Consider the following 21,293-nt stretch of genomic DNA (forward strand, 5'->3'; position numbering starts at 1 on the left):
CAGTTTCTTGTTTATTAACAGTATAGTGACCGATGTGATAAACTATAAAAAGTATAATAATAATTATACGATTTACTAAAACGTTCTTACATTTTCAAAAATTTATTTGATGAAAAATTCCCTTTTAACTGAATGTTTAAAAACAAACGCAGGAATTTCTCTTTTTTCTTTTCGCGTTTGCATTTTGACGTACGCGAAATGTTCAAAATAATAAACAAACAACAGAGTAAGCGATAGAAAATAGAAAGAGATGCAAATAAAAACAATATCCGCAATCCCACGCCTTAATGTGTCAGTCGCCATTAAACACTCAAGGCATTTGGTTGATATTGATCCGTTCTGGCTTCGGTGGTTGTGAAAAGTATGGCGCAGTAATTTGTTAATTACAATCAATTGATTATAATTAACCCACCCACAAGCTTCATAAGAAAGCCAATCGTTTCTGAGAAGTGTAGTAATAAACAGCGATCTTCAGCCCATCGGAGGTTTTGTAGGTCCTCTTTTTGTATCCAAATTGATCACCTGAGATCACCTTTAATCTTGCATTCCAACAAAAGGTATGAAGTAAGCGTTATTTACATACTTGATGTAAAGCAGGATTTAAATAGAAGTGATACATGATGTGTAATTAACAATTCTAGCTAACTTCTTAGTCCGTGTGACACGATGTCTAATCGTTCGTCGAATAGTAAGCCTGACAACAACTCCAAGTCTAGGAACAGCAACAGAAACACCAATAACAACAACAAGGCTTCCAAGGATGGTGTTGATTTCCAGTATCATCTTTACTATTTCATTATTGGCCTTTGCCACGACAAATATAAGTACTCTGCTCTATATGAAGGAGATATGGCAACGTATGGCGCCCTGGATGATGTGATACTGAAGATCAAACAAAAAGATGGTGTCTCGAGTCCGGAAGCATTATACTTTATTCAAGCGAAACAATTTCAAAGCAAGGAGAGAAAAATATCGCTTTTCGATTTACTACACCCGAAAGATGGCTTCACCAAATATATCGAGGCATACAAAACGTACAAATTGTCAGAAACGTGCATTAAAGATGGTCTACCAACGCAAATGATCTACTGGACATCGCTGGATATCCACAGCACCACGAAGCAACTCATGGATGTGTTTCAGGACAGTGAAGACCATTTGAAAATTATAAATGTTGCTGATACATCGCAGATAGAGAAATACTGGATTAAAGATTGGAAAAAGCTGTTCATCTTTGAAATTGCTTCAAAATTAAAGGACTGTGCGGAGTCAAGTGGAAAACTCACTGAAATTCAGCAATGTAAATGTGAATCCCTTGCTCAAATGCTTGTTAAGGAAGTAGTAGAGCAGGTACCTCCTGAATACGAAGAGGACAAACCGAAATTGAAACTACGCAAAGCGTTTCTGTACCGCGACACCAGTCTTTCAGAATATGCTACAATACTTCGCGATTGCTACGATTTGGCTTATCAGACAGGGGGTAAAAAAGCTGACTGGAGCAAACTGGAAGGAAAGACCTTCGATGATATCTTCGGGGTAAACTTCGATGCTGACATAGATAACACGGAGAGTACGTTCGAGTACAAAGGCTTAACCGAACAGGAGTTGAATTGGTTTTTTGAACATTTCATATACTACGTCAATGTACCAAAAGGTGAAAAAATGGTTACATGTTTGAACAATCTGTACAATGGAAATTTCAATGAACAGATTTTTGAAAAATATTTAATCCCCAAAGGAGACGTTCATTTGGGTTTCGTACGTGAATCTTTAATCGATTCAATAATTCAAACAGTTAAAATAACTACCGAGCTCAACGTGGCACCATTAACAAGCATAGAGTTTAGCGAATGTAAGGAACTCCAAGATATAATTGGATCATTATTTAATCCCATCACAGAACAACAATTGTTCCCAGAGCATCAATTGACCATCATAGCAAAAACTCACATCGATTGGACCGTTTCGCGAGTTCTCAGGGAGGTTCGAAAAATGCCAACCACATGGATTGTTGTTCAGGAAAAGGATGAAAAAAGAATTAATGATGCTCTGCAAACTGTTATTCACGGTGAGATGCAGACTATTATTGCGGTCGATTTAAAAAATCCTCCAAAACTACCCAAGCAATTACGACTGATTTGCATCTTATCACCCGATTCGAAATACGCCAAGGGCAGCTTCTTTGAAGATCAAATTAGTATGAACGATATAGAAAAAGTACATTTCGACCAGTTTGGAGACAAAACATTTATCATTGACGAAAAAGAAATCAAATTTTCTGAGTGTTGGAGCAAGAATACGATAAACGATAAAATAGAAACCCTCGCTGAACTATACGACCTGAGCAAGTTGGAAGTAAAGTCCGACGTTTACGACTACAATGAAAAACATTACATAGAACGGGAGCTGATCGAGAAAAATCGAGTCGTGGCGCAAAGTGCGTTAACGTCGGACCAGTCTCAAGCGATTTCTATTATAAGTGATACAGCAGGCCAGGGAAAAACCATAGAACTTTTGCGAATTGCAAAAACTGCGCCACCGGATACAATTACCTTGTTCTTCAGGGCTAAAACTATCGCAAATGTAAAACTATCTGGAAATGTAAACGCGTACCAATGTCTGTCGAAGCTGCTCCACATCGAGCCAAGGAGTTCGTTGACGGATGAAATCGTTCTACGGTGCCTTGAGCAAAGCACCGTGCTTCTGCTGGTCGATGGTTTCGATGAAATCGTGGAGGACTCTCAAACACTTGTTGTAAAGTTTATGAAGTGTGCTTTGCAACAAACATCTTGCTCCCTTATAATAGCCACGAGAACGGAATCCAAATCCAAGCTGGAGTCTGCTTTCAAAAACGCCAAATGTTATACGCTGGGCAAATTCGCTTATGATCAATACTTTGAGCAGCTATGGATAAAAGATAGGACCGAACCAGCGACAGAAGTGTTAAGAAGCAACTTAAAATATTTCATTGAAAACTTTGATACCGTGCTTAAACGCGCCGGATGTAAAATCTTTCTCGAAGTCCCACAGTTTTGCCGAATCATGGGAAGTATCTATCAGGAGCGAATTGGCAAAGAAAATTTTAAATTGCACAACAACTACGAAATCGGCGCCATCTACGATGCGTTTGTTCAGAGTCAGTTCGCAAATACATTCGAAGGCTATTTTGACGAAAGAAAGCTGAAGGACCTAATGGCCGTTAGAGTTTTGAAAGAGAATTTCTATACAAGGCACATGGAATTGGCATATTACAATCAGTATAATCGATGCAGGAAGGTTAATCTGTTTAAGGACCTAGTATATTACGACTTGATAATGAACCAGGATGATCAATACGAATTTATTCATATTACCGTCATGGAGTATTTCCTGGTCCGTTACTTTATGGTGGAAGAAATTGGTGAAAGCAACAAAGTTACTTTCTTACGGTTTTTGGAACGATATTTCTGCGTTAATCGGGTTAATATCGCGGACAAGTTTATAGATTTCTTTTTAAGCAATGGAACATGCTATAATCAAACCGAAACCAGAAGAGACGTTATATTAAAGTATCTACAAAGCAATCCCAGAAACCTTCCCGCATTTGTTAGGACTACCTTAAACAACGCAACATTTAATACGCTGAAGCTTCTCTTAACCGTCTCCCCCGAACCGATGCTGTTGGACCTGTGTTTCCGATTCGGATCAGTAAAGCAAACCAACGACGGTAAAAAAGGAAAAGGAATGGGTGCCACCTACGACGAGTCCATCGACAATGAGATCAACCTAAAGCGCCTTGGTGAAAATCAAATGATTCTTTTGCTGCAGGCCCTGGAAGAGAGCTGCAGTGACAGACCAAAGATTATAGAAAATGTGCTGTTCCCAACCGATCCCAATGAAGAGGACTTTATTGAAGTGTCCCTTCGGAAACCTTTTCCGGAGGTGTTCGATAAAGTAGTCAATTATTGTACCAAAAATTGTATCGAAAAATTTAAAGACCATATAGAGGCCAGGCTCGAGCAGTACGCAGTAGTTATCGTCCAACACTGTTATGCCGAGAACAAGGAACGTATGATTGATAAAATAACGCAACTTTGCAAGGACAAACTTGACGCCGGTACCATTTCGAGTTATTTGAAGAGTTTTGATTTCTTTAAAATTTTGGTGGAAAACATAGAGGTAGTAACTGCTGGCAAGAAATTTATTGAAACAGATCGTCTTAATTTATTGGGAAAAATTCTCTCCATGCTGAGTGAGTTTCTCGACCCGGAAAGTCTAGCCGTGAGAAAGCTGCAAGGTAGGGTGCAAATTATTGCTTTAACAAATGAATCCATCAAAAACCGCTTGAACGAGTGGTTGGATGAATAGTTGTAATCTTTATCCATGGTTATCAGACGTCTGCTATCTATAGACTTTGATGATAGGAAATCCAATAAAGATAAGGAGGCTATATTTATCTAAACTATCCATACACATGCTAGTGGCAACCGCTATGATACTACACAATTGGAAGGATAATCAACATTGGCTTTAACATTTGTGTTAAACTGTTTCGTATAAAATCAAAGTATTAAGGAAACAAGCAGGGCAAGATTCCCCGGTGGTGTAAAATGCACTGACATGTTTGCAGCTGTATTAAGTATTTTGACAAAATGTACAAAAAAATTAAATTCGATAAATAGTTTTAATTAAATAATGGAAAAGGAATCAATGTGTGAAGATTTAGGGTATTGCAAGAAAAAATAATATTTTCGGCTTAAGGGAGGACATTTTGCTTCACATTATAGCGCGAATTTGTGTGAACGATATATTACAAATAACATAGCTTTATTATCGGCAACTGATAGAACCAAGAAATGTCTTAGAAGTTAACTAGGCTTAAATATATATTGCACCAATGACGTATTTAAGTACACCTTCATACTAAAGAAGCAATTGATGATGATCGGTGGGTGAGAATCAAATCAAAATATGATCAAAAAGTGAAAAACGGCAACAGAACAAGTACAAATAAAAGGAATATAACAGTGGCTCGTCAAAAAATCTTAAATAAAAGCTATTTTACTATAACTTATCCACATTATGCATTTCTTCTTTAAATTTTTGTACATATTCATTTGGCTTCGGAAGCGATGTGTTTTCAAAACATTACGCATAAGTTCTATGAAATGATGCACGATGGTTTGCAGATGAAAGCCGCTGTGCCTTGGAGCGCGTTGCGCATACATTATTATCTTGAAAAAACATGAGTTAGTGTGATAACGTTCAAATCCGCTTTTTAAAAACTTCAAGGTTATTAAAGTTTGCATCCAAAGTCCTTAGAAACCTTGATGATGTCAAAATGCTACTGTCAAAATATTGTTCGACGCGTCTACGTAAACAAACTGACGCCGTAGACTGGCAAACATATCGCATTTTCGTGCTACTCCCGTGCAACTTTTCTCTAGAATGTCTAAACAATTCGTAGGGTTCTCCGACGACGATATCTTCAAGATCTCTCGCCAGACAAATGGCAAAGATTCCGGTTGGTATTCACTGACCACAGTGTATGTGTGTGCGAAGATTTGAAATTTGCAGTTCGATTTCAGCGAAGGATCCCCCACGGCCCCATAAACTGCCCAAGGCGCCGCCAGGTGCGGTAAAATTTGTCCCTCCGCCAGCGACGTTGGACACTGGTGCTGTCAGCTATGTCGATTCAAGCATTTATCCGAACCACCCGATACAGCAGGCCGTCGCTTTCAAACCACTGCCCGTAATGATGAACGCTCCCGAGGATGAGTCGATTCTGGTACTGCCCGGTCAACAGGTGGGCAATCAGGTCACGGCACCAACTGCTACCATTGCCACAAGTACACCAGGAGTTGCTGGTTTGAGGCCTATGTTGGCTGAAGCTGTTACTCCTTTCAAAGGCATGTCACTTAAGGATTTTGAGCACCAGCGCAGACTAATGGAAGAGCAGAACCGCCAGAAACGGGAAATCCTTCACAAAGCAATAGAACAGCAGTACGTACTGATTCCACTTTACTGAAAGTCTGAGCATGTTTTTAGATTCATTAACACAAAGCTCTATTTTTACCTATTTTCTTAGTGCCCAGAAAACTGCAGCAGAAGCAAGCAAAATACAGGAAATAAAATCGGAGCTCACCAAGTTGGATTCAGAGTTGGCCTCGGATGTGGCGATTCTACGCAAGCAGATCGATGCTGCCAGCTTGCATTTTTCCAACGTCGAGTAAGTGTGCACAACCATTCGCATGTACTGTTCTTTTAAATCCAACGACTAAATGTATTTTTGTTGTATACTAGGAAAAACTACCTTAACATTGAAAACATGTTTCTCAAGGCGAAAGTGGAGCTCCACCAGGCTCTAGAAAAGAAGGAGTTACTCACCGAACATTTGTGTGCAATCATTTCCCACAACGAGGAACGGAAAGCCCAACGCTTGTCGGAACTGATGGAAAGGGTAGGCATCTCTGTTACCGGGGAGTCCGACGATACACTCAACGGAAACAGCTCATACGCACCCGACACGTCTTCCATACCGGTTGAACCTGACACACCGACTAGGAACTAGTGGCAAATGCAGGCGATAAATGAGCATGTTTTTATTTAACGTTGTGATACACCGGACGCAATAGGTGGCATTACAGCAAAAAAAAGTAACCAAATGCAAAAGCAATCTCTACGGAACAAGGTCCCTTAATCTTATGACGGTACTTCCTCTGTTGGCTAAGGTAGGACAAGGCAATAACTATGTCGTGGGAAAAATCTTGCCTTTATCATTGATATTCTACATTCAGTGTATTTTAATGGTCCCACTTTAATCACAATTAATATTTAAATTAAGGAAAAAACAACATTCTAAAGCAATCTCAATGTTACAACTGCCCCAGTACTCACCTGCACACGTATTAAAATATTGTAGAGTAGCATGATTACGATTTTGAAACATTTTTAAGGGTTTGGTTCCATCGCCGCCCCGAACAGACAATAAAGTTATTCTATTTTTCTTACAAATTTTTTAAATTAAACAATTTTTTTTCTTCTCAACAGAAAAGAAACAGGAAACAGAGTCTTCCTGACGGAAAGAACATGGGTGTTTGAAAAATATATCGAGGAGAGGAACTGATTATTATATTTCAGAGACGCATGACCGAGGAGGTTTAAAAAACAAATTATTTCGATATGGAATTCGAAGGGAAGCAGAACCTAAAAATCCTGGTTCTCATTTACACTTTAAATAATCTTGTATTTGAAACTATGTGAACAGCTCCAACTTTTTGCATAATAATGTGGGAAGTCTGCTTCAAAAGCCATGGGAAAATTAAAACATTTTGAGCTTAATAATAATATTTGTCGGATTGCTTCCGGATAGTGAATAGGATGGAGCCATTTTCAAGTATCATTAACGGCTCCAAGCGAATAGAGAAAACATTCCTATCGATGTTTACGAGTACACCTACGAATCGAACGATTCGAACGGGAAACGTTATCCGAGGGTCGAAAGGAGAAATGAAAAATTTCCTTCCAGGTGCGCGAAAGCGAAATTGAACCATCGCAGAAAGTGGTCCAGCAATGCTCCCGATGAGATTGAAAGCTGCTTCAGCTAGGAAGCGCTAGTGGAATCGGTAAAATGCAACTAATGAGTTGCGCTACTTTGCGCAGATCTTTCTACAGGATTGTGCTGTCACCGGCTCGCTCCGTGACCGTCTTTATGTCCTACAGCTTATCGAAGCCCGCAGGGCACTCGCACGGCCACCTGAATCACATGGTCAGCATGCATGCAGGTCGCTCCCGGTTGCAATCGGAGCCGGATAACTTGCAATACCTGTTTTTTTCTTTCTTCTATAACCTAACGACAAATTACTGCCGACGGCGGCATGCGACACCGCCATCATTAAAACCGCATTCGATCGAGAACGAGAGTTGCAACTACCGATGCAACTGGCGACTCCATCGAAGAAGAACGGCGATGCGAATGCATACGCGGTCGGTTGGTTGCATAAAGTCGGCTCTTGATGATTAGCCTGGACATTACCGTTTGTATACTCGGGACATTTAAAGAAAAATGGCTTAATTATTTCAAATGTGTCAATTTTTGCCAAGGGTATTCCTCTTTACCTGGGACAATAACTCATTTGATGTGTGGTCCGTAGTTTAAATATTTATAAATTACGCAATTTCATCCGTAATTGCTAAATTGCACTTTGAAAACAAACTGGAGTAATGGTAAAAATAATGAAATAGTACAGACATTTTCAAGAAATAATTCAAATATCGCATTTGTCGGTTAAACGTTCCACGAACCGCAAGAAAAATGGTATCCTCTCTTTAAATCACTCACTCTCTCTCTTTCTCTCTCTCATTCTCCGAATAACAGCAGGTCGGGTTTACAGGTGTTCAAAGCACACACGAAGCTTCAGTTGAATTTGCTCCGCGTTCGACGTTGGTTGTGCGTGTGCTTTTCCGGTGCGAAGAATGTGGTTTTAAACGATCCCCCGGTGGAAAAAAACACAAAAGAAAATAGGAAGAATAGTACGAATCAAACGTCTTCTTTGAAGGGTCTGTAAAGAATCTTTGGATTGGTGGGATTTTGCGTCTCAGTTTGGGGTTGTAGCAGCGATAAATGTTGTGCGTTTTTTTTTATTTCCTCCGTTCGCGAACCATTCACAATTTTTCCTCGCCAAAGCGAATTGTTCTAGTAAAGTGTGCAGGGTTTTTGTTTTGTATTTTGGCTAACGTGAGAATATCGTCCGCCTCTAAACACCGAAACGTGCCCGGTGTGTTGCGCTTATCGTGTCGTAACGATTCCCCCCGGCTGAGGCTAGCTGCCTCAAGTGGGGTAGGTTTTATTTTGCCTCGACGGCCAACTATGGAGTGCGGTTCAGTTGGTGGCTTCCCGTCCCTCGCCGTCCGGCCCTCCAGCTCCGACCGGCAGAACCATATTTTTAACGATAATTGCGTGATGTGTGTGTTGTGCTCCTCGCGGGTCGTGGTTTTCGTTTTTTTTTTGCCCTAGCCGACCGCAGGATCCCTCAGTTCGAGACTACTACTATCATCCGCCTAATGATTCGAAGAGCAATTGCTTGAAGATGTCCTATAAAATGCCCATTTTACCCTTTGGCATGAAACGTCTCGTTCAAGGCGGCTAGCAACGGCAGCATTTGGATGAAGTCTCTATCTAACGAGAATCACCTGTACAAATAAGAAGAAAAAAGGAACATAACAAAACGTGTCTATGAAACTGTTCAAGGTTCAGTTGATGAAGGATTTATTTTTTCGTGGTGTTGTGAAAATGTGTTTTATTCCAGCTCAAATGGAGTTGTAAAATGATGTTGCTGTAATCGTATCCTGTGAATCCAAATTGGACAGGTGGAACAAAAGAAAAAATGCCAAATCAAGCAATCTATGGGGCTGGGAAAAAAAATATTTGTGTGACAATTTTTACCCATTTTCCATGTGTGCGCGTTGTGACGATCTTCTCGGCGCCATCATCAATCGCGCCGAAGGGCACCCGGATTTTCCAAGTGTTAGCAAAGTGACCAATCGAATCGGAACATCCGTCCGGTGGCTCGGTATCGGCCACTTCAAAACGGCGATAAACGAACCAGCCGCCGATTTGATGTGTGATGTGAAAACGATTTCTTCATTCTCCACGGCACACTGAGACCGCGAGCGAACAGGATTGCCCCATATTGGTGGCCCCGAGGGGTGAAAAAATGGGACAGGTTGGCGGTTGGCTGCGGGACGAGAGCTTTTAATTTCAACGATCGGAGGCAGTACAGCGCGTGCTTATCCAACCTGTGTGTGCACTGATCTTTGCTCACAACACGGCGTGCGAACATGTACAAGCGGCTCTGGAGGGTGATCGATTGGAGTGATGTGGTTGGCGAAATGTTTACGATCTAGTGTGCGTTTTATGGCGCCAGCGAGTGCTCGGTCAAATGACGCACTGATATTTGTTTGTGCAATTGTCAATTGTTCCGCTGCATCCCCGGCGCAAGTACGAGCGGTGAAGATTGTCGCGTCAGGTTGCAAACTCTGTGGCGAATTGCTCGTGTGTACATCGACGTTTTACTCCGATTGAACTGAGGTGCAACTAATCATTGCATCCAGGAGTGTACGGCTGTCCAACGGCCTAATTGAATCTCCATGGAAACAAACAAGTATTCTACAATCACGGTGTAGCTACAAGAAAGGTTTCTAATCAGGCTTTTTATTTTAAAGGTAAGCGTTTAAATAATGTTTAGTACAGCAGATAACAATACCCAATACAGTTTTCATTTCCATTGCTTTTTTTTTTTGTTTTTAACAATCAATCTGCATTGACACATTGTGTCCTACCAAAAATTGCGAATCCAGACAAGGCAACAGCAGGAAACCCCAAAAAGAAGGATACAACCTTGACGTTGTCTTTCGTTTCTCACATATTTTTTTAAAATGAATTTCTCAAACAACTATCATCATCCTTCTCAGAATTTAAAAATTCCTCACCTAACCAGCATAACCACCCGATTATTATATCCCCGGAAGGATCGCTGGTACCTAAATCATCTTGTTGGAAGTGACCTCGGACAAAACGAGAAGAGTGACGATTGCTCTGAAGTAAAGGGGAAAAACAGGAAATGCGTCCGAGCTAATTTATCCATTATATTCTTGTTCTTGCTTCGGGCTCGTTGTGAATCTTGACCTGAACATAGTTGGGAGGTTTGTTGTCTTTTTTTCTTTAAATCACCGGTAACTTGTGAATCCTTAATCCTTGAACTGGTTTCGTTTTTTTTGTTGATGCCTCCCTGGGGATAGTAACATCGCTGAACGAACCCTTTCATCGACGTAATAATAAGATTAGGTGCCTGCAGCATTTGTGCCCGGTGAAACTAGCTCAAGAATTAGATGTTTTTTTTCAGAAGAAAGCGAAGCTACCTGCAAGGCTTTTACTGTTTTGGAGCATGGCGAATGATTATCTTATCCCTTGCCTTTCCGGTTGAACGTGAGCTGTTTTTTTTTACTTTGATGAAAATTAGATTGTAAATTTTGTGCCGCTGGTACATTTTGGCATGATTGCGTCATGAGCCGCTTTTCAGACAGTTTTTATAGGTTATCCTTACAACAAGGACGAACCAGTTGCAAACTCAACTGGAGGAAGACTTGGTGTTTTTGTTTCTTTAAATATTGATATTGTTTGTCTTCCGACGTGTTTAATCGCCGATGGGTTTTTTGTATTGATCGTCTACTTGAGGTTTGATTTTATACAATAATATTTTGCGCAACCAAGGTCTCGAGCATGAATTGACATTCAGGTATAAAATTGGTAAAGCGCAAAGAAATACCCATTTGGTGGTAACATGTTTGTAAGAGAAGAAGCGCACGGATAAAATCTACGTCAACGAACAGGAAGCGAACCTGTCCCGGCAGCAGGTGATCGTCGTTGTTGCAAAAGGAAGCATCGAGGGCCCATATTGGTAGACACGGCCGGTAGACGGTTACCTTCTTTGTCCGCCTTTGTCCGTCCGTTTCTGTTGGTCATCTTGCGCAGGCAGGCTTCCTTCCTTAGGGTGGATAAACATACACTCAGACAAGATGCGCCCTGCAAGGTCTAAAAGTTTTCGGCTAAAGAACAACGTCTGTACGCTTCTTGCAACCTTCTGGTTGGCGTACGAACGTGTGTGTGTGTGTGTGTGTGTGTGTGTACATCCTACGGTCACACCGTTTCGTCACAGGGCTTCTACCTTTTCTCCGTTTCGTTTGCTGAACGCATCACTTCCTTTTACTTGGTGTCGGCCCACTCGGCTTGAAGCAGTCCGGGTTCCTGATGCGTGAACGCCATGCGGTAATTATGAATTATTCACCAGGCGCAACCCACCACAGACGTTCTCTGGGGTCAGATCGTCTTGTGCAGGAGTCCCAACCTTGGCTGACAACGGCCACATTTGGGCAGCGATGGAAAATAGGCAAAGTCCCAACGAATTGCCCATTCCCGGTGAGAGCATTTATCAAGCCAATGCGGTCCAAGAATGACACACATTGGGAAACTGTTTGCCCTGGGAAAGACAAACAGGACGACGATCATAACCAGCGATTGTGGGGGAGAGCTCAGCAGGTTCTTTTCCAGCGAACTGCCAGAGCATAAGAAAAACTATCCACACATACACCCACACCATGTGCATTGTAGAGTGAACATCTCTCACCCTCACCTTGTCCCGGGAGGTGCATTCTGGTGTGGCAATGCTGCGGCCCGGAAAGCACCGACTGAATTGAAATCAAAATGGATGAATGTGGTCAAACACGCTGTGTCGTCACTTCCGGCACGCGGGGTCGTTTCCCCACGGGGGAAGATTTTACGGGGACCAGGGTCACTGGATTCCATTTTTCCATTCAAAATCACACAATTCACTTATGCAAAGCCTCCGCTCCGGGACGGATCGATGACAATCCAATTTGTAGTCGGTCCAATATTGAGTATTCGACAGCGGGGGTAACCTTTTCGCCTCGGTTCATTTCCACGCGGCCTTCATTATTCACGAAATTCATTGATCCGACGCCTGTGAACCTGTCGAGTAGGAGTTTAAAAGGTTCGTTGAAAAATCTATTCACAAAGGAAAGTTGTTCGAAAACACATGCATTGTTTTGCAACCCACACAATGTAATGCAATATCTTCAAGAAGGTGCAAAAGAAAGGAGTGTGGGTTCATTGAGATCCTGGCGATGTACAAGGAAACGATCATTTTACATTGCCATGTACGACAATCGAGTGAAATTGTTCGAAGCATCCCAAAAAAACCCGCCCACCAGCGTGTCCTGTATTATGTTTCTCGTCTGCATCTTTTTAGTTTTGTTCCAACTGTTTAAGGTACATATTCACAAAACATCGCCCTTTTTGCTACGACAAACGATGAAGGAAGGAAGATTAAACGTTCTATTTTCTTTGGCCAACTTTGTACAGAAAACAAAAGTAAAATGTACACGAGGATTTGAACCCCTCGTAGCCCGGAACGGAAGTGAAACCTTTGGCCAGCTGGGAAAAGGAGCCGGTTGTAAATTCACCGAAGCGCATATGTGGTGTATAGTTTATTGTTTTAATTGGATCATGGAGCCCGACTGTTACACGACGGCTGCTATTCGATAACGTCCCATTGAAGGGAAGGTTTATCCATCGGATCATCCGGTCCAATCTTTGGAGGAACCCGAACGGACGATTGGTTTGTATTTTTACTAAGTGGAGTTGTAATTCTTGGTTAAGTATTATTTGGTTTTCGATTCTACTAGGATGTTGGAAATGTGCTTCAAATGTAAACTCCCAACGATGGTGGGAATTTTGCTAACTCGAATCCATTAGTGAACCCTCGGTGGAAACCTATCGAATTTACGCGGGTCTAGTTCGGCGACCTGTCGAACCGCGCTTCTACACAATTATCGCTGAATTTTGTGCCTAAAAGTACGTACCCAACCACTGAGCACACACACACATAAATGCACAGCCTAGCATAACTTTTCACGCTACGCTCATCATACTTATAAGCCAATTAATCCCCAGCTGACGATCATGCCCCTAAAGTGTTGTGGCGGCGTACCATCAGAAAACCCTCCGCCCGGCTCTAACCTCAAGGATCAAGCACCGTAACGAGAATGAACGGGCTCTGCGCTCTTCCCTTGTTAGTTACGGAGTGGAACCTTGGTAGATCTGGGAGAATCGTATGGGAAGTACTGGTGGAAGCAACGGTCAAGACATTAGCCACAGTCTACATATTATTTTGGAAATATTTTTAAACCTTTTCCGAAACAAGCCAACGTTGAGAATGTAGTGAATTGAATGAAATGCAGTTGTGGAATATTTTGAAGCATGTAGTAGTGTTTTCTTTCGAGTACGGTAAAGTTTCTTTATTACACCTATCCATTATTTGTTTATACCGAGTTATAAATTATCATCAAACTCGTTTTTTCTCCTACAACTCAAGAATGTCCCTTTAATTTACAATCATTAAAGTGTACAAACAACCGTTCTATTTCTCAATGATGCATAAACAAATTTAAAATTTGATAGGTCTTCGTATCTGTTGGAATTTAATGCAATTTTGATTCTATGTTTTTATTTAACCTTTTATGGTTTCATCTACTATTAATTTTTTTCTTTTTTTGTTCATAATTACGCTGTTTTCATTGACCTTTAACTGAAACCCTTCGTTAGTTTAGGATAAAAAGATATCGTCAAAAGGCATTTGTGAGCAACTTTTTAAAATGATCTCCATCCTTTTTAGCATTATACGCGTTATGTCCAATTTATGTTATAAAATATTGCAGCAGCTTACTAATTCACTGTCCTAAACTAATATTTTACACTTCACTGCGCTTATTGTAAGCATCTTAGATGAAATAGAGTTGATGATGTTGTTGCACTAGCTTCCAACGATAATCTGCTTCCTCAATGTAAAATCGATTTAACAGCTCGTTTTGATGGAATCGTATGGTGTCAGTAATAAATAACCTTTCTAACTGCCCGTGATTGTTCCATATGAGCTTTCTGCTCGATCATGCAACAAATTAATCGCTTAAAAATGATGATTCCTTTGCTGCCGGGTATAAAGTACGGCTAAAATGTGCTTAGAAACATAGCCATAAAAAACACACAAACACACATCACATTACTTTTTCCCCCCATTCGGGAAGGCAGCGTAAGGAAGCTCCGGCGTGGAGTTCACAGACCGTTTCCGTCCATTTCTGGTGCCGCTGTCCGTTTCGAAGGTTGACGACGGATGAGTCAAGCCACCCTGGGCCACGGGTTTCGGTCGGTGAGTCGACTGTTAATTATTTGTGCGTTGCAGTGCAATTAGCATACAAGTGAAAAAAAAAATCAGAGATAAATTAAATGGAAACCACCACCACCTCGCCAATGAGGAATGCACCTTCGCGGATGCACTCGTCGACAGCCACAAACACTCGACGGTGGCGGTGTTTGTGTGGCCGAATGATCCACTTCCCGTGCGATCGAAGATCCCCCTGGGCAAACATTGGAAATCATGTCACGTACGTTAGGAAAACACGCCGGAGAATGGTTGTTGAGTGTCCTCCGAAGGACCTTCCGCTCCAGGTTGTTGCTAACGCTGCCAAGTGTTTGTCCCGGAATATTCGTCTCATCGTAGATGACTTATAAGTCATTATAATGCCATATTGTCTTTACGAAGCTTATACTCACAAAGGTAGCTCGAAATATAACACATTAACCATTTCTGGGGTCTGTATGTAAGAGCACGTCCTAATCACGGATCACGGCTTGGGTGTCAATGTTTTAGGCGCGCGCGGAAGGTTGTCCGCAATTACCACCGATTTTCCCAACTTGGCACAGGTCAATGCTTCTACCGGGCCGGGTGTCGGTTTGCTGAGGCTTCTTTGCGGAAGTACTCCCGCCAACCTTCCGTCCGGATGTGTTGTTGAGTTGTGTCCTCGCTTGCCCTCTCCGCGCCCTTTTATCCAACTTCACCTTCGTCACGTTTCGTACCGGGCACGATTGCAGTGTTGTGTGCGTGGTGTGGTTTGTGGGATGAATAAATTAGTGACCCAAAAGACTGCACGACCGGTCGGCTTTATTGCCCCTCAGCCCCTTCCACTCCCGTTGTTGGTCTCCTGCGCTCTAAATCCCATTCTCCTACCTCCCCCACGGGGTGGAAAACCACCCAGTAGCACGCGCGGATAATAGTTGATTCACCACACGGTGATTTATTGCTACGCGGAACAGTTAATCGGTTGATTATAGTAGAAGTGATTGGTTTGCGATTTTTTCTTCTTCCATCTCTCTTTTTTCTTCGCTCCCCTCGTGTTACTCGCGGGAATCGTCAATAATTTATCGTTACCAATCTAGTCCCAGTTGGTGGTTGGTGGTGATTTTTCTTCAGGCAAAGAGATGAGAAATAGGTCTGTCGGTCGGTTATCATCTTTCCGAAACTCACCAGAACACGGTGTGCGGTGCAAAAATGTGATTGCAAATTCAAACGATCAGCGGCCACTGAACGCTTACGTAAATTCGGTTGGAAAATCAAAGAAAGCCGGTTGGTATAAATACAAAGAAAAAAACTGTTTGTGGCCGTTTGAGAACGATAAACTAGGTTTGGAATGTCCCTCATTATAGCGGGCCCGTAGAAATGGGTTGAATCATCGGCCGAGACGGTCGGTTGAGTTATGAATTTTGCCAAACACGGGGTTTGATTTAGCCTACTGTGATTAATGGCATGTTTTTCTTTCACAATATTGCTGCTATTAATTCAGAATTCTTGCATACACCTACAGTAACTATCACGTTGGTTGTATGGTTTAATTTAAAATTAAATGTTAAAAATTAACATGATTACATTGAGTTTGATAATCCGGTTCTTATCTACCGTTACAATTATAGGCATTAAATTATAACCTGATCACAAGCTTTAAGTATTGCCAGCAGGTATTGACTATCACGAAAAATTCCATCCCAAAAATTCCAACCCAGAAGTAAAGTAACATAAAATGACACCGAAAGATTCCTCATCAATTTACTTTATCACTGCAGTTGACCTTCGTTCGGAAGGTGCGTATAAAACGTCCGGTAGGGCCAACTTTTTAATAAACTTTTGCCAACAAAAATCCATTGTTGTAGGCCGTTGTAGTTGTTGTTGTTGTCACCGACCGGTGGATAATCAATAAAGTTTTCCAATGCGCCAACCAGCATCAGAACACCGCCGTTCTACGCCTGGTGTGATGTTATTAGCGACGGGCGAGAGTTGTTAATTTGTTTTTGGCATAAATCAATTATGGTAAAGTTCACCTCAAGGACGACACGGAGGCGCCACAAAGAGCGCGCGCGTTCGCGCGTTTGTTTGGCGTTAAACATTTGTTGTTTGGGGCCCTACGGAACCGTTTCGGGCGAGGGAAATGGCATGGCGTGGCGTGGTGGTGGTGGTGGTGATGGTTGCTGAAGCGTCGGTCGAGTGATGAGGGCGATCTTGGCTCGGAATAGTCATCGGCAACATTGATGGCTTCGTTGGGTTAGGATCGTATGTGGAGGAACCCTCCATGATGGCATGCATACCACGACATTGGCTTTTGTGCAGCAAACTCGCAGTATGTTCGCTTGTCGTGTTGAGCGTGCAAGTTCGATGGAACCATGATGGCACTATGGGAAACGTTATTAGCCAGAATATTATTACAATTACTTATTTTCACTCAGAGATTGTTGTATTCGTCGGAATTTTTGTTTAGATTTATGTAATTTTCTCGAGTCAATTATCCTGATTTTTAAGTGGTTCGATTTGAAACTATTTAATGTATATTCTTTTGGAGTATGCTATTTTAAAGGGCTCGCTTGTATTTTTTTTACCTATCATAAAACTAGATCAAGATCTCTTTCGAATTCAGATATCTCGAAGGAAGTGACGATATATTTTTGATACACATGTTCGGCAACATTGGAATATTTCCTTTGCAGATCATCTTACTTAAAATTATATTGGTAAACTTACTGTTGAATTGATTGATGCAAATCCTCACGGAGACTTTTTCTCACTCCTTTTTCATTGTAATTCTTAACAGGGATGCCAAAAAGAGTGTATGAGTAGTAGGTGAAAGAGTTGCTAGTCACCACAGTGATTCGAATCCTTCATTAGGATTCTAAGAGTGAGTAAAGGAGGTACTAGTCGCCACAGACATTTGAATCCGTAAAAGGAATCGAATCCCAATTAGAGATTCATATCCCAACCAGGGATTCAAATATCAAAGAAGGATTCGAATTTCAATCAGGGATTTGAATCTCAAACAGCGACTCGACACCCATCTAAGTAGTTCAAAAAGTAAATATACTAGTGAGAAAATGTTTTAATGATTATTCGGATTTAGTATCTGGTTGAGATTCCAAACCCTGTTTATGATTAAATTCATTTTTTTTTATTGAAATCTCTGTGGCGACAAGTAACTCGATTACTCACCGTTGGGATTCGAATCTGCGTGGCGACTAGCAACGCTTTATTCGCTCATTCACTCTTTTTCGATTCGAATCCCTGTTAAGGAGTCAAAACATTGTGGCGACTAACAACTCATCGCAAAAGAGTAACTTAAAGGATCGAATCATCATGATAACTGTTCATATTCTGATTCAAACAGAGATGTTATTCTCATCACAAGTATACTTTGCTATGGGATTCTGACAGGTTGAAATACAACCACCGTTTTCTTGTCATGACCTTAATTCATCGAGATAATGGACCTCAAAACTAAATTTGCTGCCATAACTACACGCTGCAAGAAATCGTGATTTCGAACGAGGAATACCCTTCGAATGATTGAAGTGCGATAGATCTTTTGAGTTTGCGATTGTACACCAAACGCCTTTTTCTGCTTTTTGTCCACCTTCGTCTAATGGTGCACCGCTGTGCCTACCCTTTCGTGCGATTAACGACCCCAGGTGACCACTACCGCGCGAGAGGTACCGTAGAGAGCAGTCGGGGTGCGTACGTAATGAGCAGCTCGTCTTTTTTTCTGTGATAGTTCAAATTGTGTTGCGATTGACCGTACGGCACTTGTTCACGCGTACCGCTTCACCTTTGCATGCGCTTGACGCGGGGATGACCAGACGGGCCACAGAATAATCGTCGTCATTTTCGCATACAAATACCGGACCGTCCGGGTCTTTTCGGAGGGCTCAGCACGTGTTGAGCTTGCGTGGCTGCGTTCCTCTTGTTCACGTTCCGCACCGTTCCGACCGCGAGAACGGTGCTTGTTGGGCTTCACCGCGACGTATCCATTGTTCGCGGTCCGTCATGTCAGCCAGCGTTGCAGCTTCCACAACTCACACTCATGTGTAGGATGTGCGCAAACGACAGTAAGTACGCGAGCACACCATGCACGTACCTCGAACGTACGGGCATATGAGAATAATTGATCCACAGGTGAATTTTTATAGCCACTTCCATCATTCCGCGCCCATAAAGCAGTTGTGGCCGCGTCGAGGTTGCCAGACGCATGATGGAAATTGGTGGAAATGCGAGAAATGCCATTCGATGTGTTGTGTCGTAATAGGTGTGATCTCCACGGGGAGGAGGCTGAATCTATTTTCCATCGTGAAGGTTCACTTTTTTGCTCGCTTCCCATCGTGGCAACGTAAGGACTTACATGCATTATTGCAGAAACCTACCATGCGCCATGATTGATGGTACACCAGCGAGGGAGACCGTTAGGAAAGGATTTTTGTTTTCATTTGTTTTGTGAGTAATTAAATTTCACTGCCACGGCAGCAGCTGCTCGACGTTTTAATAAGTACGTTGGTGGACCATTAAAAAGGCAAGAGTGTTTCAAGGATTCACATATGAGGTGCTTTTATGTCATTGCAGCTGAAATGTTTATAGTTGTCGCAAAGGTTTGCTCGTCAAGAAGAGCTTGGTCGTGGAAAATTACTTGGCATCATATTTCTGATTTGTATAAACTTAAATATGAACGTTTAAAACACGTAAAGAAATGTATATTTATTTAACTTTGCAAAAGGGATACTTAATTTTTAATTAAGAGACGATCAGGGTAAAGAAGCAGACAATCATATATTATCAATATAGCTTCAAGAGTTATAAGGATTTAAACTTTTACCTTCTGCAACAGCACGGTTGTCTTACGAAGAAAGGTTTAATCAAAGATAAACATTCAAAGGACTGCTTTCATGGCAAATCCCAAATATTTACTTTAAATAATTAAACGAATATCGTTCACTAATTAACGGATGCTGCTTGCAAACATTCGATGCAGAATGAACCTCTCAAGCGTTACTTTACCGCTTACCAATACCTCCGGCCGATTTTGCCACGCCGTGCTGGCTTTACACACGTGTTATCTCTGCTTCCATGTGGAGCAGCAGACTGGTGTGAATGTGCTGAGCAAACAGTTCATTAGTCAACCGTCCCCGCCAAGTGTAGGTCAGGTAACGAAAGGAGAAGTGATTCCCCGGGTATGAGGTTACAGTATTTTACAGGATTGTAGCGCGCGCCCTTGGAAGAGTGGTCACGCAGAAATTAGATTCAAAACTTTGAAATTTCACTGGTGTATGTAAAATAATATGTATTCGTAACTAAGTAAGTAGGGTTGTAAGTCATATTTTATACGTGTACAAGCGTACACGCTACATGAATTTACTATTTTCACATTTTTTTTCACTTGTGATGCGAAGAAGTATGACGATGCGATTGAACTTTCATTTGTTGCTTGATTGACAAAGCATTTCACAACTTTTTAATAACAATAAGAATTAAATTACTTCAATAAAAAATCACAGGACTGTAGAATGGCTCCATAGATGCACGTGATCTTCTAAACGGGATCGATATCACAGCTTATGATAGACGATTACGGGCTAGATCTTTTATAGATCATGTGTATCTTTTCACCAAGCCTACGACATATTTGATTTTAATTTGATACAGATCAACTTTTGCAATCGTCTCCGGCAAATAGCATAACATAATTATTTCTGCAAAATTCATACGATCCTCTGACTTCGATGAATATTTAAACAATAAAATATCAAATGTCAAATAAACAATCAATATCTTTAGATATTTTTAAAGAATTTAATTTGTGTAGCAACCATCATCAAAGATGGTAGATCAAAAAGAACAATAATATTTGAATAATGTGGAAAACATGCGAATTGAAAACATGCCACTAACATGTTCTGTTCCCAAGTGCCATCCTAAATCCGGGCCATGCTGTACTTTTTCTTGGAATTATCGAGTGTAAAAAATAAAACAGGAATGCTGTGCCGACCCCATTGGCACCTGGTCGAAGAGGGGCTTCGGGGAGAGCGTGGCCCCATCCCGCGTCCCAACGCTCAGGGTGAATCTTTCCTCATATATTCGCTTTTGCAACCATTGACAACGACGTTCATGATTTTCCACTTTGCGCCTCCCGGGGAACGACGTACCTACCGGGAGTCAACTGCGAAGTGAAATCGTCTTTTTCGTTCACGCGGTGTTAGCCTCAGTTTGGCTCAGCCTCTAAACCTGTTTCCGGCCGATTGCTAGCACTGCTGCTGCTGCGTTGGACCGCAAGGTCGACGTGTGACGTTTCCGATGAAACGCGATGAACGGCGTCGTTTATCGAGCAATCTTCTTCCGGGACGGTGCCGCCGGTGCTGTGGGAGAAAAACTATAAACCCCCCGTCCATTGGCGTAAAGCGGATCGGTTCGATGCAGTTGCAGTTTAGTTTGCAGCAACGGTGCCTGGAGAAAACCAATCGCACCCAATCGCGCCCGGTGTAGCGTGTCGGAACGCGCTTCCGGCTTCGTTCGGCCGGGGTTGGCCTGTTGTAAGCGGAA

The 21,293-nt window shown here is 41.9% G+C and overlaps 3 protein-coding genes across 5 annotated transcripts in view; all 3 read left to right on the top strand.

The window, feature by feature from the left end:
- Positions 1-367: 367 nt before the first annotated feature.
- On the top strand, positions 368-4,591 carry LOC131265174 (uncharacterized). The gene is made up of 2 exons (XM_058267436.1): positions 368-557; positions 642-4,591. The coding sequence occupies exon 2, from the start codon at positions 667-669 to the stop codon at positions 4,345-4,347; it is 3,681 nt and encodes a 1,226-aa protein (XP_058123419.1). The 5' UTR covers positions 368-557; positions 642-666; the 3' UTR covers positions 4,348-4,591.
- Positions 4,592-5,373: 782 nt separating this feature from the next.
- LOC131263820 (RAB6-interacting golgin) lies at positions 5,374-6,959 on the top strand. The gene is made up of 4 exons (XM_058266080.1): positions 5,374-5,503; positions 5,568-5,982; positions 6,068-6,208; positions 6,283-6,959. Exons 1-4 carry the CDS (start codon positions 5,428-5,430, stop codon positions 6,548-6,550), a joined length of 900 nt encoding a protein of 299 aa, XP_058122063.1. The 5' UTR covers positions 5,374-5,427; the 3' UTR covers positions 6,551-6,959.
- Positions 6,960-8,419: 1,460 nt separating this feature from the next.
- LOC131263113 (sodium-dependent nutrient amino acid transporter 1) overlaps positions 8,420-21,293 on the top strand; it is a 59,577-nt gene continuing 46,703 nt past the window's right edge. The window contains exons 1-2 of one of the 3 annotated variants that reach the window (XM_058265269.1): positions 8,456-8,511; positions 9,121-9,229. The gene's annotated coding sequence lies outside the window, so the exon portion shown is untranslated. Of the gene's footprint in view, positions 8,539-9,120; positions 9,230-21,293 lie in introns of all 3 variants that reach the window. The other 2 variants (XM_058265267.1, XM_058265268.1) reach the window with 2 other exon arrangements.

This window comes from Anopheles coustani, chromosome 2 (assembly GCF_943734705.1).
Source record: "Anopheles coustani chromosome 2, idAnoCousDA_361_x.2, whole genome shotgun sequence".
NCBI lineage: Eukaryota > Metazoa > Arthropoda > Insecta > Diptera > Culicidae > Anopheles > Anopheles coustani.